We start from the raw sequence: 19,997 nt of genomic DNA, 5'->3' as shown, positions 1-19,997 counted from the left end.
TAACCATGAATATTGAACTTAAGCATGGCATTTGTCTCGAGCAGGCGCTCCCATCGATCATACAGGCAATTCATTCAACATCAATTATCATTATTTTGCGATCGTCCCTCATTTGTTCATACTAATTTTCTTGAAAAGTGTTTGGCTGACTGCATAATTGGGAAGAACCGTATTCTCGATGAATTAAGAGCACAGAGATTTCGACAAGAATTGAATATGCAGTTTGGAGAAATATTTGAAGACGTTGAGGGCACAATTGCCATCCGCATAAATGCATACCATGAAAATGCTGCGAATTACCAGTACGTCCTAGCGAAACTCGAGGAGTTCAAGTTGGAGAACATTCCAATATTGAGTGAACCACTGACAAAACAGACGGCCCTTTTCAGGGCCAACACATACTTTTAAAGAGAATACCTAAATTAGGTCTGATGATGACTGTCTGTACTTTTTATTCTGTCTGTTTGTACTTTTACGTTTTTACTTTTGATCAGATGAAGTTGACAGGATGGCTTCCACGTTGCATAGTTGAAAATTACGCGTAGTCAAACTTGTAATAAATAAAGTAGTGGGATTTAGTATGTTTTGTATCAACTAGCGATCAAGCTTTGAAAGTTAGTACAGTCATAAAGTAATCACCATTCAGATCCTCGATACCTGAAAGTTTTGTCTGTGCTGAGAATATCAGTGCATACCTGTGATGTCTGTCCGACCTGAACACGTGGGGTCTCTCCAAACATAACGATATCACGTAAAATTTAACTACAAAATTTGGGTACATGTAGCTCACGGCAAGTGTGTTACATTTTGTAGATGTTTGTCACTCAAAGAAAATGATTTCAGATAATTATTTCATTTATTTTTGCTAGTATTTTCATTGAGACGCATGACTACATTCATACGAATACGTCATAAATCATGAAATTGCTGATACTGGTTCCTACTATAAAAATAGCGTCAATGACACTTTGCTCACATTTGGTTATATGTGGCAAGGTAAAATGAGTCTATACACGATATTTAACACACTTCTATGTACCTTAGCTTGTGATATTCATAGTCAAGTGCATTTGAACAAATTTTGATACACCATCCATTGAAGTATGGAATGGTTGGCAACTTTCAACTGTTGATCACATACACTTACACAATACCATGCAACCTAGTACATCATAACTAGTGATAAAATCAGCCATACCAAACTAAACGTGTCCCTTATAATATAAAATGCATAAAATTAATGTAGACAATATTTGGTCTCTCTACGGTCTATAGTTGCACAATCGAAGACAAAGGTAAGATGTAATAATGGGTATTCCTCACCTCCCACTGTTAATGAAGCTGCCACACCTACATGATAATGGTATGTCCCAAACTGCCACTAAGTTAAACAAACATTGCAGTGACATAGAAAAATAGGGAAATTTCCAAACACAAACATATAGCAAGAAGCCTGAAGCATCAGATATGTACATCTGTTTTAAAGCTATTCTAACCGACTTTCAAAGCATCAAACCAGGGATTTGTGTAGAAGCCATTACTTACACCGACAAGCAATTCCATAAATATACAATATGACAACGGAAAAAAACAAAATCCTTTGAAATCAAAGTTGGAACATTTTTTTACACAAAATTGTCATATTTACATTCACAGTTGTAAGAGTTTGTAACTAATAACCTGACCTTGTTGGATTAAGCAGCAAAGTTTACTGACTATACACATGACACTTACATTGTCCTGCATCTTGAAAATGAAAGACTGGTTGTATACAAGATCTGTACACCATAACTTCTTTTAGATTCACTCATAGCGGCTTCCATGCAACACTTTTGTACAATGTGGTATGTTAGCTGCCTTGCCAAGATAACCTGATCAATGTTTATTCACCAAGTTTTCACTTTTGTTGCTCAGTAGCATTTTAGTAACCCTGACTTCATTTGAACAAATACTAATCAACAGTTTAGCATGTACATGTATCTACCACAAATACACAGGTAAAATGTGCAGCAATTCTCAATCTTTTGCAATTAGACCAGGGACTTCAAGAATACACATTTGGCATTTTAAAAAAATACCGCAATTACACGGTGTCGCTCATATTTGATCAAAATTGGTATATACCAGTATGGGTACCAAAGATCAACAATAAATGTTGTTTCTATCTGTTCAGTGCAGGAAAATTCAACGTCGATGTTATGACAATGATTTCTGCACAGTACAACCAGAAAAAAAATACCGCAATTATACGGTGTCACTCACATTTGATCAAAATTGGTATATACCAGTATGGGTACCAAAGATCAACAATAAATGTTGTTTCTATCTGTTCAGCGCAGGAAAATTCTACGTTGATGTTATGACAATGATTTCTGCACAGTACAACCAGAAAAATAGTGACAATAATCACTGTTCGCTCCCATACAATTATCAAAACAAACCAACAATTGTATGAAACATGGACATACACATACAGACAGACTGACATTCACAGACTGGCACAGAGTGATGACATTGACCCCAAATGTGCCTTGGCCCATGAAGAGTGATAAAGATATAACAAAAAGCTGAATGTAATGATAAAATAGTTAAGTATAGGCCTACAGACACTGAGGGTGAATATGTTACAGCAATTTGATTAGTTTCTTTCGTTTTCTACTTCTATGATAATTTTTAAGACAATCAAACTGCAAGGCAGTTTTAATATGTATTTGACAAACATGTTATCTTTTACAAGCACACAGCAAACTGTTCATGATTTTTCATTTACAATATTTGACATAGACTGAAATACAAAACATGCAACCGATATCTACATTTGCCCATGCACCAGATACATGGAGAGATTTCAACATACAATCATCAACTCAGAACCCTACAGGGAAAAGTAACATTGTTTTCTTCCAGAACAGCTGGTATATCCACATCTGGAGCAACTTACAAACTTAACCAATTACACAAGGATGATGAAACAAGAGATAAAGTTAAGAAATTTAACTGTGGTGAACTTGACTATTCCTTTCAAATCCTTACCTAAGTTGATTGACATCTTAAACTAAAATACACTGCATGGTTAATTGCACACAAAAATACATCAGGGGTGTACCATTTGATAAAAGGGGGTTGTCTGGAAGATTGATGAGGAACATTATCTTTTTTATCTGATACATTGTACATTCTTTTTTTCCCACTATCCCACCTTTTCTTTTTGACAAACCTTCTGTGGCTGATTTTTTTATTGACATTTGTTTGGATTTTTTTCAAAATCTGCCAGGAATCCCCCCCCCCTCCATCACTCTTTAACATTGAAAAAAACTTTGAATATATTTGTTGGAAACCAAACCTGCTGAAATCACCTCAGCTGTGTTTTCTCATTATTTTTTACCGCATTTCAACACCAAATACAGTTTACCATTTCAAATGCTTACTGAATCACCGCATTATCTTAAACATAGGGCCAATGTCCCTGAAGCTACTATAGACATGGATACAAAATTAAGTATTTCCTGACTGTATGAAATCATCTCACTAAGGTCATCCTAGGGACCTGTTAGCCAAATATTAAAGCTGTCTGACCAGCGGTTTTGAAAAAAACAAGCGACCCAATAGTCGACAGAGCTCTGCTGTGTTATGTAGAGAGCAACTTTTCGTGACATGTATTGATGAAGAAGGTTGAGATCTTTGATAGCTCATTGCAGGATGGCCTGACCTAAAATGGCAAAATTAGCTGCAAAAATACAAAATTGATGATTTCATCATAATTATGTATAAAAATGTAAACCAAATATCAAAGCTATCACATGACTAACTTTTGAGAAACAAATATTTTGACCAAAAACGGCAAAAATTGACCCAAATATACAAAAATTGAAGATTTCATCAAATTTCACTATATCACACTAAGAGAACCCCTAGGAACCAGCATACCAAATATCAAAGGCATCAGACAAGTAGTTTTTGAGAAACACATTTTTTGACCAAAAATGGCAAAAATTGCACCAAAAATACAAAATTGCAGATTTCATCATATATTCTATATATCATATTTAGTTTATCTGTAGGAACCTGTATACCAAATATCAAAGCTGTCAGACGAGCGGTTTTGATGAAATAAATTTTTGACCAAAAATGACAAAAAAATTCCTTAAAAATACAGATTTGCATATTTCATCACAATTTGAACAAATCCAAGTTGGGTTATCCCCAGGGATCTGTATACCAAATTATCAATTCATAAACAACTCCCCTCTACTGAAGGTCTTCCTCCCCTCTACTGTCTATGGTTTGGGCAGTTCTGTTAATATGTAACAGTTCATAAACAATGACAGGAAATGACTCAAGATAAGTGGAGTTTGCCTGTCACTCCTGCACACATGCAGAAATTCCCTTTTTCTTACCTCATTTGCACATTTTTGACACTGATGTGTTCATTTGAACAAATTCACATCTCAACCCCTACATCTACCTGTACACCAAATACTGAGATGGTAGCTTTGGCAGTATGGGAGCCTTTGTGTGTGACGGACATACATCCGCACATACCCACAAATATACAGACATGCAAATCAATTCAGCTTATACGATAACCTCACATTGGTATACCAAATGTGAGTAAAAAAATAAAACATGCAAAACATGGTACTTCAAAACTTCTTTTAAACACAACATATAGATAGCTCCATGCTAATATTTTTGTAAAACAGTGTGTCAGCTACACTGCAAACTTCTGTCTTCCAATTTGCTCATATTTACTTATACAAATTTCATCAATATTTTGATATGGTAATCAAATGATCCTTAGAACTTAAAATCCAAATTTGATACCAGATATCTGATATGTGACTCTCGAAAACAAGACTTTTGATAAAAAGTCAGTAAAAACTTCAAAAATACATATATACGAATTTTATGCTTCTCATTCAAACTATCGCATACATTGTTCCTCCAATCATACGTACTAAAAAATAAAGTAATCATTCTCTTATCAATATAAATTGCAGATTATGAAAAATCATGTTTTTTTTCTAATTCTTTTATCAACCCCTACAAGATTCCATTGGATTATAGATAACCATCTAAACGTTCTGAAACTGGCCACAGTTAATGTGGAAATTATTCAGTTATGAGCTCCACAAACTTGGTCACTCTACAGAAAGACTAGTGAATGGATGGACATACAGACAGACTGACATACACAGACTGGCTGTGATGACATTGGCTCCTTAGTGTGCTTTGGTCCATGGAGAGTGATAAAGATACCAACAGCTGGATGTAATGATAAAATAGTTATATATATAGGCACTCGGGGTGAATATTATACATCAATTTGATTAGTTTCTTGTCCTCTTTCTACTTAGTATGTTATAATATCTAAGACAATCAACACGCAAGGCAGTTATGTGTTGGCAAATACAGGCAAACAGCTACCTTTTCTTGATTTTCATGAACAACAGATAACCTTGACTGAAATGCTTAACAATATGCAACCAATGTGTACATTTTGCTCATACACCATGGCACCAGATACACAGAGAGATTTCAACATACAACAGGGAAAAGTAAACATTGTTTTCTTCCAGTGCAACTCGTGCATCCACTTTTGGAATAACTTATAAAACCAATATGTCACAAGGGTGATGGCACTGAGATCAACTTAAGAATTTTAACTGTGGTGAACTTGACTATTCGTTTCAAATCCTGACCTGACTTGGAATCTTTACCTGAGATGCAGTGCAGACCATTTGATATCCTTGGGGTGGGGGTCTGAAGATTGATGAGGTACATGTTGCACTATTTTCAACCTGATCCACTGTACAGTATTTTTTTCCTCTCTCCCACCTTTTCTTTTAGTCAAGCCTTTTCTGGCAGATTCGTTTTTCTTTGACATTTGCTTGGAATCTATTTTTTTCTGAAAATCTTCCAGATCCCCCATCAGGATATCAAATGGTCCACCCTTTGGTATCAACAATGTTTATTTAAAGAGATACAATGACAGGAAGTGTAGGAGCTATTTATAACTGTGACAGTTCAAACACTGAAAAAAGTTTGGAATATATATGTTGGAAACCAAACCTGCAAAATCACCTTCAGCTGTGCTTTCTAATGATTCTAACACCAAATACAGTTTACCATATGAAATGCTCACAAGATCACCACATTATGTATTCTTAGTTCCTGCAGGTATAAAATCGCCCAAAATCAGAAAATCTTTTCACAAATATTTATTAATTTTGTTCATATCCACACAACCTAAAGTTATGGAATCAATACAGTTGACTATTTCTGTAAGTTTTTTCTGTCAAAAATTAGGAAGCTTCACAAAAATAGAAAATTGAAGATATTTCTTTGAAGATGTAAAACAAGCAACCTGGCAGCTGATAGAGCTCCTTTGTGTAATGTAGAGAATAACTTTTTGTGACAAGTGTTGATGACAAAGGGAATCTTTGACAGTCCACTTCAGGTCAGCTGGACCAAAATGGCGAAAATGGTTGCAAAAATATGTAATTGAAGAAGATGTAATTTGAACATATTAAATTAAGATCATCCATAGGAATATTTATACTCAATATCAAAGCTATTAAAACAGTAGATTTTGTGAAACAAATGTTTTGACCAAATAGCAAAATTGACAAAAATTGCCCCAAAAATACAAAATTGCAGATTTCATCCTGATTTCAATATTTCATATTAAGATAAACCCTAGGAACCTGTATACCAAACATCAACGATATCAAATGAGCAGTTTTTGAGAAATACATTTTTTGACCAAAAATGACAAAAATTTGCCCAAAAATACAAAATTGCAAATTTCATAGGAATTTGAATACATCACATTTTGATCAACTTTATAAACCTGCAGACCAAATATCAAAGGCATCAGATGAGTAGTTTTTGGAAGAAAAAATTTTTTGACCGAAAATGGGGAAAATTGCCCCAAAATTACAAATACTAAAAATTCACTACAATTTTTACAAACTTGACTAAGGTCATCCCAAGGAACATGGATACCAACTTTCAGAGCAATCGGACACGCTGTTTCAGTAAAAAAGGTTTTTCTACTAAAATCTGAAAAAAATTACCCAAAAATACAAACACGCATATAGCATCCTTAGTTGTACACACCTAATTTAGAATATCTGAAGGAACCTACATACCAAGTTTCAACCAAATCTGACCAACGGTTACTGAGTTTTAGCAGTTTGCAGCATTTTTCCTTTTTTTTACCTCATTTGCATATTTTTGACACTGACATGTTCATTTAAACAAATTCACATCTCCACCCCTGGGTGCACCTGTACACCAAATACTAAGCTGGTAGCTGCTGCGGTTTAGGAGTTTTTGATCTGGACGGACTAACAGACATACATACATACATACATACACACAGACGCCATGTAAATGAGATGCAAATGAAATGATTCACCTTATAAGCTCTCTTTGGTGTACCAAATGAGAGCTAATAATACTTACCTTAAGTTGGTTGGAAAGGCTATTTTTACACCAATTCTTTTCTCAGAGTTAATGTCAAGTTTCAAGTGTTAGAATCAAGATATTTAGTTCAAATTTTCAGGATAACTCCCTTAGTTAATATTTTCTCCAAAGAATATAAAAATTGTATATTTGCAGCCATGATTTTGAAATATGACACCAGTAAATATTAAAATTTAATTTTTCATATATTTTTTACATATTTGAATTTAATAATAATTGGATAGTATTAATATTACCAAATTAGTTATAAATATGTTGACACTATTTATTGTAAGATTTGTACGGCAGGATTTGTAAATAAAATTTGTTTTTATGATTTTACATGGGTTTATATATCAAAAAATTATTAAAAATTCTTTCAAATTTCAAAATGTGATTTTTCAAAAAGTACTTCAAATACAGGAAAATTGTGCCGTACAATTCTTATCTGTAACCTTGTTAATAGGCTGTTAAAATTCCATGTCCATATCTCATTTCAAAGTTGGATTAATTTGGAATACAATTATGTAGGAAAAACTGTTATTCTGTCAAAAATGTTGAAAACAAGCCATATTTGCACCCATCTTTTGAAGTCATAGAGCAGTTTTTTTTGTTAATCTCACTTTTGACACCTCTTTGACACTCAAAGAATCTAAAAATGCATTTACAATAGCAGTCACTCACTCTCAATGCCAGCACCACCTTGTCAAACTTTCCTGAAAAACAGCAAATAATGACTTTCCCTTTTCAAACATTTTATTAAAAGCTAGGGGACCTCTACCATAGTTAATACACTAAAGACTCCCCAACTTCTTCTTATTTGGTCAGTTTTTCAGAAGTTTTAACAGGCTTTAACTCTGCAATGCCTTTGTGCCCAAATGTCTAGTTTTTTTTATTCCACAGAGAATGTTGACTACTTTTATATTTTAATAGTTTTGTTGAAATTTATAACTGACGCTCTAGCCTTTCCAACCTAATAATACTTACCTTAAGTTCCTATAACAAACAAATATAACAAAAACAAAAAATTAGAAAAAAACCTAAAAATAGATATTCTCAGATAGAATGCACAAGACATAATTAACAATTTCATAATTCATTTTATTTGCTTCATTCTCCATATGCATTTCAGGGGAGTAGTTCTATCACTCTCGTAACACTCCCACAGATACATTTAGGAGAGTGATTTTCAGCTCACCAGCACTTTTTAAAACTCATGCCGTCTAAAATATCAACATGAATATGTATGACATAAGTCAATGTCCATGTACCAACTTTGAATAAAATCGGTTGAGACTTGAATTATGGCTCTCGACATGAAGAAAAAACATAAAAAAACGGCCGCCATGTGGCCATATTGGATCATATCGTAAAATAAATTGACATGCATATGCATGACATGGGTTAATATCCTTGTACCAACTTTGAAAAAAATACCGTCAAGGACAGTGTGCTCACATTCGGTTTGAATTGGTCCATTCGAGAAATATTTAAACCAGGAAAAACAAGAATGACAAAAGCAAATAAGGTCTCCAACTCAGGTACTGGAGGTCATCTTTAGGAACATGCTTATCAACTTCTGTAGCAATGGAACAAGCAGATCCTAAGCAAATGTCTACAACATAGACAAAAAATAGACAGAGAAGGCTTGATAAAAAGAAAAGGTGGGAGCAGGTAAAAAAGTGTATAAGGGATCTGGTAAAAAAGTAATGCTACCTCATCAATCTTCTAGACCCTACCCCCTCCTGAATATCAAATGTTCCATCCCTTGGTATTACATAATGCCAGATGACAGGAAATAGTAATGCCATGAGTGTTATCATTCTAATGTAAACAGCACTTAAGTTAGTTACAGATAGTGAAATGCCTTCCACTGTGGGCAGTAATTACAACATCCGGAATTATCCTGGATCCAAATTTCTCATCAGTTCTTGTATTTCTTGTAATTCTTGTAATTCACCTCAGCTTTGTTTTCTGGATCAAATTTTCCTACAAATTGATACCAAATATGACAAAATTATGTTCACAGCCTTCGAAACTGTCTCACAACATATCCTTGGTTGGTGTAGGTCATTTAAGGTCACAAACTGAGAAAATTACCCAAAATATACAAATTTTTGGGGTTTCTCAACACTTTGAGCAGAAAATTTATCTAATAAGATCCCTCGGGACTTTATACCAAATTACAAAGCTATCAGACAAGTAATTTTGAGAACAAGTTTTCTTGACCAAAAATGACAATATTGTCTTAAAAATACAAATTTATATATTTCAGGACAATTTCCACATATCTAACTACTGTCATCTCTGTACATCTGTGTACCAAATATAAAAGCTGTCTGTCCTGGGCTTTTAAAAAGAAAATACTGTGTAAGATTTTTTGACCAAAAATGACAAAATTGCTATAAAATAGTAATTTTCCCAATTTTGTCATAATCTCAACAAATTAGAGGAGTAACACCCTTGCAAACATCCAACCCAAATTTGACAGCAATTGGGCTGGCAGTTTCAGAGAAGAAGAATTTTTACTGAAAATTAGAAAAATCACCAAAAAATTCAGCAAAAATACAAAATTAAGGATATCTTCACATTATTCATAAAACTGTATAAGGTTCACCTAAGGTACTTGCACACAAATTTTCAAAGCAATCAAAACAGCGGTTCTCGAGATATCAATTCTGGACCATTTTGTAAGCTCATTTGCATAATTTTGGCAATGCAGACTTCATTTGAACAAAATCCCATCTATAGCCAAGGATGCATCCACACACCAAATACCAAGCTGAAATGTGCAGCGGTTTGCGTGTTTTTGATGTTGACGGATATACTGTACGTATATACATACATACATACATACATACACACACACATACAGACGCCATTTACTTCAGGTTATACGATAAACTCACATTGGTATAACCAAATGTGAGCTAAAAATCGGTCGAGATGTGGCCGAGTTATGGCTCCGTACATGAAAAACATCGTAACAAAATGGCTGCACGACGGCCATATTGTATCATATCGTATCACAAAACAAATCAGTGTGCATATGTATGACATAGGTTAATGTTCTTGTACCAAGTTTGAATAAAATCGGTTGAGAAGTGCCCGCATTATGGCTAAAGATATAAAAAAATTGTAACAAAATGGCCACCATGCAGCCATATTGGATCATATCGTAAAACAAATTGATGTGCATATGTATGATATAGGTCAATGTCCTTGTACCAACATTGAATAAAATTGGTTGAAACATGTCTGAGTTATGGCTCTGTACATGAAAAACTTGTAATAAAATGGCCACACGACAGCCATATTGGATCGTATCATAAAACAAATTGACGTGCATATGTATGACATAAGGAATATGACATAAGGAATAATCCTTGTACCAAGTTTGAATGAAATCACTCCAGGCATCTCTGAGATATCTGTGTGAACGGATAGACGCACGCACGCATGGACGGACGGACGCCTGGACATGACTAAACCTATAAGTCCCCCCGAACAGTGTCCATGGGGACTAATAAAGACAAACATACGTTTATTCTTACTGAAGAATACTAGACTAAGTGTGAATACTTGGTTCAAATGTAAAATAAAGTTATTTAAGCAAGTTATTGGTCTTATTTTTTATGTAATACACTTTGTCTTGAATGAGCACATTTGTCTACGCCTTTGTCATCATCTGTTGGTGGGTGTAATGGTCACCAGAATATCGCTCGTATGTGGTGCAATCACTTTGCATGCTTATCTTCATCTGTTAACAATTGTGACAACAAATATTTCGTTAAGTCTTGCATTTCCAATGCATGTTATAGCTAAGACATGATTGTTCATTCAGTTGATTTTCTTATTTGTATAAAGGTTATCCAATGGGAAGGCAGCAGGTCCTGATGGTCTTGCTGCCGAACACATTAAGTATGCTGATAATCGTCTACACGTGCAGTTGTCTATTTTATTTACAGCTGCACATGTTCATGGACACTTACCACTCCGAATGTTAGACACTATTTTAGTACCTATTGTTATAATAAAACTGGTGACGTCACTGATGTTGGTAATTATCGTTCTATAGCTTGTGCTACGGCCATTTCCAAGTTGTACGAGCTACCGTACTCATACTCAGTAGATGTGAGAAGTATTTCGTTACTTTTTGTAGTAGGGTTATCAATGACTGTTTTTAAGGCGTTTTAAGAATTTTTATTTTATAATGTACATTGTACCTTTTGTTCTGTTTTGTAGTTTCCGTCTAGTGGATTTTTTATGAGCATGTTCTCGAAATAAAGACTATACGTGAGTACTGTTGACAGAACAAATTCTGAGCAATTCCATATGCTCCTGGAAGAAACCTAAAAAAAGGGAAAATATGCACAACAAAACTGCCCTAAAAGAATTTACATGTAGCAATGCTGTAGAAAGTAGATACGTTGACATTAGTATCATCAGAATCTGTAAATGATAACGTATGTATCATCAGTATCTGTAAATGATAACATATGTATCATCAGAATCTGTAAATGATAACATATGTATCATCAGAATCTGTAAATGATAACATATGTATCATCAGTATCTGTAAATGATAACATATGTATCATCAGTATCTGTAAATGATAACATATGTATCATCAGAATCTGTAAATGATAACATATGTATCATCAGTATCTGTAAATGATAACATTGCAAAGTTTACAAACCAATGACTAGTAAATTAATTCTAAATCAAGCATCTATTAAACTAGATTTAATTTTACCTCCAGTTAACTTCCATATCAACCAAGTATCAATAGTACCAAACAATATTTCTCCAGCAGCTGCACGTCTTTTTATCTATAAAAATCAAGGAAAGGGATATCATACTAACTATACAGTGTAAGTTATTTAATCAAGACCATGTTTATGGTTATTTCCACAACAGCGAGCACGCTGAAGTTGATCTAAACCTTTTCACAATTGTTTGATTACCGTAGTTTAACAAATTGCTACTCCAGTTGCACATGTGAACAGACAATATGTATCTTTCCCAATAGGGTTTAAAGTTTATGGTGTATGTTTAAATCTAACATTTTATCTGGCATGTTCCATTGCCAAAAACTATCACAGTTTGAGTGCTGTGTCTTTCAGTCACTGATATGTCTTTCAGTCACTGATAATTATTGTTCATGAAAAATCTGGTAAAAGTTTTGCTATGTGCACAAACGATGAAACATTTGTGAAATATTAAATCTCCCCCTACTGTTTATTATCAAGATTTCTGATGCCATTTCTGTGATGAATTTTTTTAATATCATCATGAATCAATTACACAATTGTGATAACATTTAGATCAACTTTGGTGATCTTATTGTCTTGGTGGTGGTTATGACTGTGATGCTTTCCTCTCTGTTCTGTTCTGCAATGACAGAGAATGTGTACAAACAGGTTTCTCTGACACATAATCAATTTTTGAAAATTTATTAGAACATATTTACCGTATCTCCCACCCATGACACATCAGCATCTGTCATGCAGCTTATGAGATTTTGAAGTGGACCAACGGACACATAAACATACATACATATATACCAGTACATACCTTTTCCACCTATAAAGCATTATCTCCCATTGCATTCAAGAATGGCAAAAATGATAGTTGAAAACAAAATGCGGATTTCTTTGATATTTATTAATTCACCACCTTCTTTGCAAGTAGTATACCACTCATCAATAGTTTTGCAACCCTGAGTTAACTAAGTTAAATTCTGAGTATTCATTGGTTATGAGACAAGATACACATCTGTTACATTATTGATAAAATTATTCAGCTTCAAAACATTCTTTCAGTTTTGGGTAAAACAATGCCATCAAGCACCTGCTTTCACAACATCCCACTTGTAATAATATGAGGCAATATTTTTGTAACGGGTATGCCAGTGTCTTGTAACTTTACATGGGTCTTTGCACATGGGGCTGAGGTTACTCTCAATGCCACCATGCTGCAGAATTACAACAATTCTTAATGGCATCTTACCTCAGGATTGTCATTCAGGAACCATCCAAGCCTTACGACTGCCTAGGAAGCAAGAAATAAAAAACATTAATCATTTTATAATATGTAATGAATATGCCAGATTTTGTCCAGAGGAGATAAAACTGTTAAAGAAATGACAATATCTGGACTGATGCACATACAGAAGTGCAGGAATAGAAAATTACACAAAACATCGATGAGATCAATAACAAGCTGCTTTTTAATTTTGCTCTGTTACCCGATAAAAGATTATATCAACTGGCTAGTTTGTCAGGACTGTAAACACTTAAAAGAATGTAAAGCACAGGAATCTGTCTTGATATTGTGCTTCTGCTTTTGTATACACACATGTATTTGACCACTGCATTGAGGAAATGTTCATTAACCACTGCACAATGTTCATGTGTGAAAGTACACATTTGACTTAGTAACTCTTTTTGTTTGCTGAATATCTTACTGCATCAATCTTGCAACTCACCTTCTTGGATAAATAAATCAGTTTGTGTTTATAATAAGAAAAAGATATAATAAATTAGCTGGTAGGTTTTCAAGGTTAGTGAAAAAGCCTTTAAAATGTACCTTAATCTCATTTCTGTTAACATTACATTATTCTTTACAGAAAATGTGTCAACTTTATCCATGAGAGAGAAATAGATTTTTTTAAATTCTACATGACATATTTTGAGCCTAGTGAACATACATGGCAAGTATCAACCTACAATGAAGGCATGCATGATTCCCAAGTAACATTAATAAAAGCCATCCATACGTCCTTGATTCTAAAATGATCATTCTAGAATCAAGGACTTTTGACTGGTTGCTAGCCCTATTAATACACAAGGAAAAAAGAGAGCTGAGGATCAACCAGCAATGCATGCTTGTGACCAAAGTAAATACCAGTAATACAAGTCATCAAGAACTCCTTGATTTTACAATATCACACAAAAATCTATGACAGAATCGAACCAATCTCTCTATTGAATTTTGTAACAATGAAGACCCACACATTGATTTACTGTAAGGCAAAATGTGCATGGAGATATATATATTGGACACTCAAATTTTCTGATCTATCACTTGTTGGGGCTAATTTTGAAGCTCTTTGAGTAAATACAGTTTTCACAGCCTTGTTTTTGTAAAATTCAAAAGTTGAATTCATTCTAAAGTTAATTTGGGATTATGGCCATTTTGAATTTCAAATAATTAAGGTACTACTAACTTGTTTCTCTGGTACAAATACTTGCACAATGACCCCCAGATTTTTATTCTTGATTTTGAAAGAGAATTGAGAATGGTTCGAAGTTTCCTTCGGAAAGTTTGAGCAAAAGGTGAAGTCCTTCACTATAAGGTAACAAAAACATCCCAAACAAATATTGCACATTATACAGACATAAACATTGATACTATAGAGATGCCACAGGTAATACATTTTGTTACATTTTTTCATGTCATTTCATAAAAATAATCACTGACTGTATTCTTTATCTTTTTTTCTTTTGTGATAGGTATGTAGTGTCTTTGTTAAGACTTTTTCCTTGTATTTGAAGTGAGACTTCTGAGACACTGTTATTTTTTTCTGAGTTACTTGCAATGCACAAACACACAGACATATAATGTTTGGCAGTAAAAGAAGTGCTTTATTAACAGCGCATCAGAACACAAACACGCTACAAGGAGTAAAGCACCTTGACACCTACAGTAAAGTAACAACAGTAGGTATTGAAATAAACAGCAGTAAAGTGACATAAAGTGAACAAAGTTCAAGTGTGAAACAAAGGTCTATCAACAATTACAGAGCCAGAGGAATGAGCTGTAAATGAATGATACAAGGCACACAGGGTAGAATTTGCCATAAGAGTAGACTGAGGGCGCTAATATGACAGCAGTGCACTGCAGAGAAAACCTGCTATCTGCTGCAATTACACAAATTTAGTAAACAAAATTGAATACAATGTAACCCTTTTCATCCCTACCATGGAATGATGTGTGTTTAATAACAAAGTATACTAAGTTTGTTAAAACATTCCATTCTAAAATTTGCCATTGTTTGTATCAAAGAGCTAATTGATACGTATAATACAATGTTTAGTGATGTCCTCATGTCAAATTTGAGAGAAATCAGTTCGTGTAAGCCGCTGACATGAAAAAATGTCGCAAAATGGCTAGTATTTAAGTCAAAATGACAAGAATATCCTCTGAAATACAACTTTTGCTGGTTCTATCATAAAGACACCAAATGTGAAACAACTCTCTCATGTATACTAAAAGCTAACAGATGAGTACCATACATTCTAAGATTTTCACCAATAAATTCAGAAATTGACCAAATACATCACAAAAAACCAGGCACCCTAGCAGCCCATATAGCTCCTCTGAGACATGCCATAGAAAACAGTAATGAACTGGGGAGTTGTGACACTTACTTTTACAGTGATTCTGTCAGTGGAATAAGAGGACAAGATACTGTGTTTCCTTCATGAAGAAAAATCTTATAACCATTTCACACCATTATTTGAAAATTTGAATCCTTGCCAAAATGTAATGATGAATGTCAAACAAATTAGAATGAACATTTCACAAGAACAGAAAAAATTAAGCAACAAATTCAATAACTGTCTGATCAAATCAGTTACTTGGAACCTACAATGTGAGTCAAAGTTGAAATCAATATTTAGGGAAAACAACCTTTTACCAAATAGGTAAAAATTAGCCTTTATAATGTGATTATGAGGGTTTAACCGTTTCCTGCCAGAAAGGATCACTTTCCCATCAGCCAAGTCAGTAAAAAGCGGTATTGAGCCAAAACAAGATGTATTTTCACCCACTTGGCTTGATCTGTTATAGCATCTTTAGTCCAAAAAAAATCAAGTTTACAGTGTTTATGTTTTCAACAGCTTTCAAATGTACAGTACTATGTTAAAATACACCCTAGGGAATATGTTGTGTTTCATAAATTTTAACCATCTTGACCTGGTGGTGAAATATGAACTTGGCAAGAAAAGGGTTAAAGGGTCTATGACATAATTTCCAAAGTTTCCATATTTTCCCGTCAAAAACTCAGCTAGGGGACCTGTCTATGGATTGCATATTGTGTAAGTTTGGAAAAATGTGCGGGAATGGCAAAATTTGACTCTTCTTTCATGCCTGGTGATCAGGGGGCCTCTTTGTACCCAAGCCAGGCAGTGGTATTTGCATATTGACAAACAGGTACGATTGATGTCATTTGTACCACTCTATTGACACGAAAGTTTATTTAGCGGTCCTTGCATAAATTAGACCACAAACGATGTCAGCTGTATAAACAGTGCTAACAGACACCCAGTAAACACTGGCAAGGAAGCCCCACCGGCAGTCCAGCTGCAGGGACTTGTCAAGTTGCTTCCAGTGAGGACAGTGTTGACCAGAATTCAGAAGTGATTTCGAGAAAAATTAGCTTTAAGGCGCATAGGCAACCCAAGGCATCTGGGACAAGTGGCTCCAAATCATAGTCGGATTTTGACTCTGAAGGACAAAGTGGGAGTTGACAAAGCAATAGAATGCTTGGGACAGATTGGAAAGTACAATGAGACTACATTTCATTTCTTGGTCTCAGTCAGAAAAATGTAACAACTTAGCCGGCTATTGAACCACTCTTTTTGAGAGTGGGGATTTAGTCGAGCGGTTCTCTCTGTGGCCTCTCCGCTAGGCGACTGATGCCGTATGTTGTGGGTTCGAACCCGATTGAAAACTAGCCGTATTTTCTATCCTGGGTTGATAGCTCTGCTGGTGGACAGAATTGTCCCCGAGGTTATCGTTTTCGCCCAGTTAAAGCGATGAAATTCGTTTCTTCGCCTCGATAAAGTTTGTATGTGCGATGTGTGATAGTGAGCATGCGTGAGTGAGTGCTTCATGAACTCTACAACGTGTGGAGCGGTCTCAGTTAGAAAAATGTAACAACTTAGCCGGCTATTGAACCACTCTTTTTGAGAGTGGGGATTTAGTCGAGCGGTTCTCTCTGTGGCCTCTCAGCTAGGCGACTTATGCCGTATGTTGTGGGTTCGAACCCGATTGAAAACTAGCCGTATATATAATATATAATTTGTAAGAAATAAGACAGTATCAGTCTTAGTTTGAACTTTTCACAGTTGATTTTATTTCATAAAAAGTGGAGCGATCCCACGCCAGATTGTTTCAGTTTAATGCATTGCATGTTGTAGCTGAAGTACAGTACACTCAGTGTGGCAGTTTTTGGAAACCTCAGTTTTCAGACATTCAATCACATGCTGTTCGTCGGACTCACTTCGCTCCGTAATGAAAGCATTTTACAAGTCATGTGACCTCATGTTAAGTGAATTGCTACTGGTTCTGTTTTGGATAGTTTTTATAGTAGAAGCTATTTCAGGCTACAAATTTGGCGAAGTATTAAAGCCAGACTGTTCGATAAAAGGTGCAAAAAGCAACACTCAGAGACAGCCCATATGTCCGGTAGGTAAGCGCAAAACACGTCGAAATATTGTTTAGTCGTCTATGGATTAAACACAACTAATTAACATGAAATATTTACATACAGTTTTTTAAACACATCGAAAATGACAATCGGGTTTTGAAGTTTCAAATTATCAGTCGGCTACATAGCCGATCTGCCCATTTAGGCACACTGTTACAGTCCATGTAGCCGACAATGAGATGCTAATGATATGCCTTTACGGTCTCCTCGACTAACTTTCAGTTGGTTGCTCACTTTCTACTATTTTTATAGTATTTTATACAAAGGCACAGGCTTATTCTACCTGCAACTTACAACTGAGGATGATTTTGTAGCTCATTCTTTACTATTTTTCATTGTATTTGGTAGCCGGTATCAGACAGTTCGTGTTCGTATCGGCTACATAGACGATCTGCCCAAACTTGGCATTAAACCTGATCCCAGCCCATTTCGATTTGGGGTTTAAGCATTTTAGGGTTAACCTAAAATTCAAACCTTACAAATGATCATTAAAGGGCCTATGACATGCCCATACAACCAAATGTAAAATCACTCTTTTTGTCTTGAAGTTAGCTTAGGGACCGTCTCAGATTGTCGCAGAAGTTCAAAAAGCGAAATTTATTCGTTTAGGGGGGGAGGGGGTTTGACCTCCATTCAATTAGTGAACTTCACTTTCGCACTTTTATTTTGTGATCACAAGTTTTCGTGTGTTTATTTTAAATTAAAGAAAAACTGCACACTCGTGCCAACAAATTTGTAACTGTTTCCATCTCGTTTGTGCCCCAAACACAATTTACCGATAGGAACATTGTATTCTAAACATTTCATTCATCAAATTATATACATAGACAAAAAGTATAATCTTTTTAAAAATGCGCTATTTATAAGCATCTGCTCTAACCACTAGATGTCTTTATTCTCACTTGTTATGCACCTGGTCATAGTCGTTTCAATATGATTGAACATGCCTGGGCCCCCTTGTCAAAGTTTCTCGCTTATTTACTGCCCCTACCAAGTACAATTGCGTGTTCACAAAGACAAAGAACAGCACAAGAGATTCAAAAAGGGAAAGTAAAATAAAATGAAACTGTTATGCGGTAAAATGCCCTGTTAGTACTCAAATCTGATCGATTACTTTAATTGTAATGTGGCAAGGGGAATACGTCTATAGTAGCTATAGCAAAATGCACCATCGTACTCTCAGGCAGACATGAACATTTCGCACTTTTGAAGTTTCGTGTAGGGGGAGGGGGGAGGGGGTTTTGATCTAAACGAAGAAATTTCGTTTCTTGAACTTCTGCGACAATCTGAGACGGTCCCTGGCACTGCCTTAAAAGAAAAAAACACAACGAAAGAAAAAATATCAATGCATATAAATAACACCTCAGCTTGAAACAGCGCAATCATAATCTGCTTATTCACACCGGCAGTACTTGACTTTGAATGAATGACCTACCACATTTCACCTGTTTACCAAATTTGAAAGCATGGCAAAAAGTACCACAAAATTTGCAAATTAGGCCTTGAGTTCACCGAGTCATCTTCAGGTCACTCCTTGGAACCTGCACACCCAATTAGAATGTAAAGGCATACACAGTTGCAAAGAAGATTTTTTAAAAATAAGAATGGCAAAAATTTCCCAAAAATACAAATAAGAAAATTGTGCCATAATTTCAAAGAATTCTATTTTGGGTTATCACAAGGCACCTGCACACCAAATTTTAAAACGATTGGACCATTGACTTAAAAAGAAGAGATTTTTTTACTAAAATGGCAAAAAAGGAGAGAAAAAATTCATTAAAAATAGAAAGCATCAAATATTGACATCAAATCTATATGTTTGAATAAGTGGGAACTAAGGTACCTAAAAACCAAATATGACTACGAATAGATGAGTAGTTCCTGAGTTATTGATTTTTGACAATTTTTGCCTTTTTTTCTACCTCATTTGCATATCCATGAGACTAAAAAGTTCATTTTAACAACGGCACATCTAGACCATATATGGCATCACTACACCAAAAATCAGCTTAATATGTGCAGCAGTT

General features: G+C 34.9%; 1 protein-coding gene across 3 annotated transcripts in view; it reads right to left on the bottom strand.

Annotated features, from left to right (window-relative positions):
- LOC139118318 (glycerol kinase 5-like) overlaps positions 1-19,997 on the bottom strand; it is a 133,211-nt gene that overhangs the window by 79,127 nt on the left and 34,087 nt on the right. For all 3 annotated transcript variants that reach the window (XM_070681572.1, XM_070681573.1, XM_070681574.1), the window contains 2 exons: positions 13,485-13,526; positions 12,229-12,304 (listed from right to left, as the gene is read on the bottom strand). In XM_070681572.1, coding sequence (XP_070537673.1) covers positions 12,229-12,304; positions 13,485-13,526 — 118 coding nt within the window. The remainder of the gene's footprint in view (positions 1-12,228; positions 12,305-13,484; positions 13,527-19,997) is intronic.

The sequence above is a fragment of the Ptychodera flava genome, chromosome 19, assembly GCF_041260155.1.
Source record: "Ptychodera flava strain L36383 chromosome 19, AS_Pfla_20210202, whole genome shotgun sequence".
Classification (NCBI taxonomy): Eukaryota; Metazoa; Hemichordata; class Enteropneusta; family Ptychoderidae; genus Ptychodera; species Ptychodera flava.
Note: the sequence above shows the minus strand (reverse complement) of the source record. Positions and strands in the feature narration are given on the sequence as shown.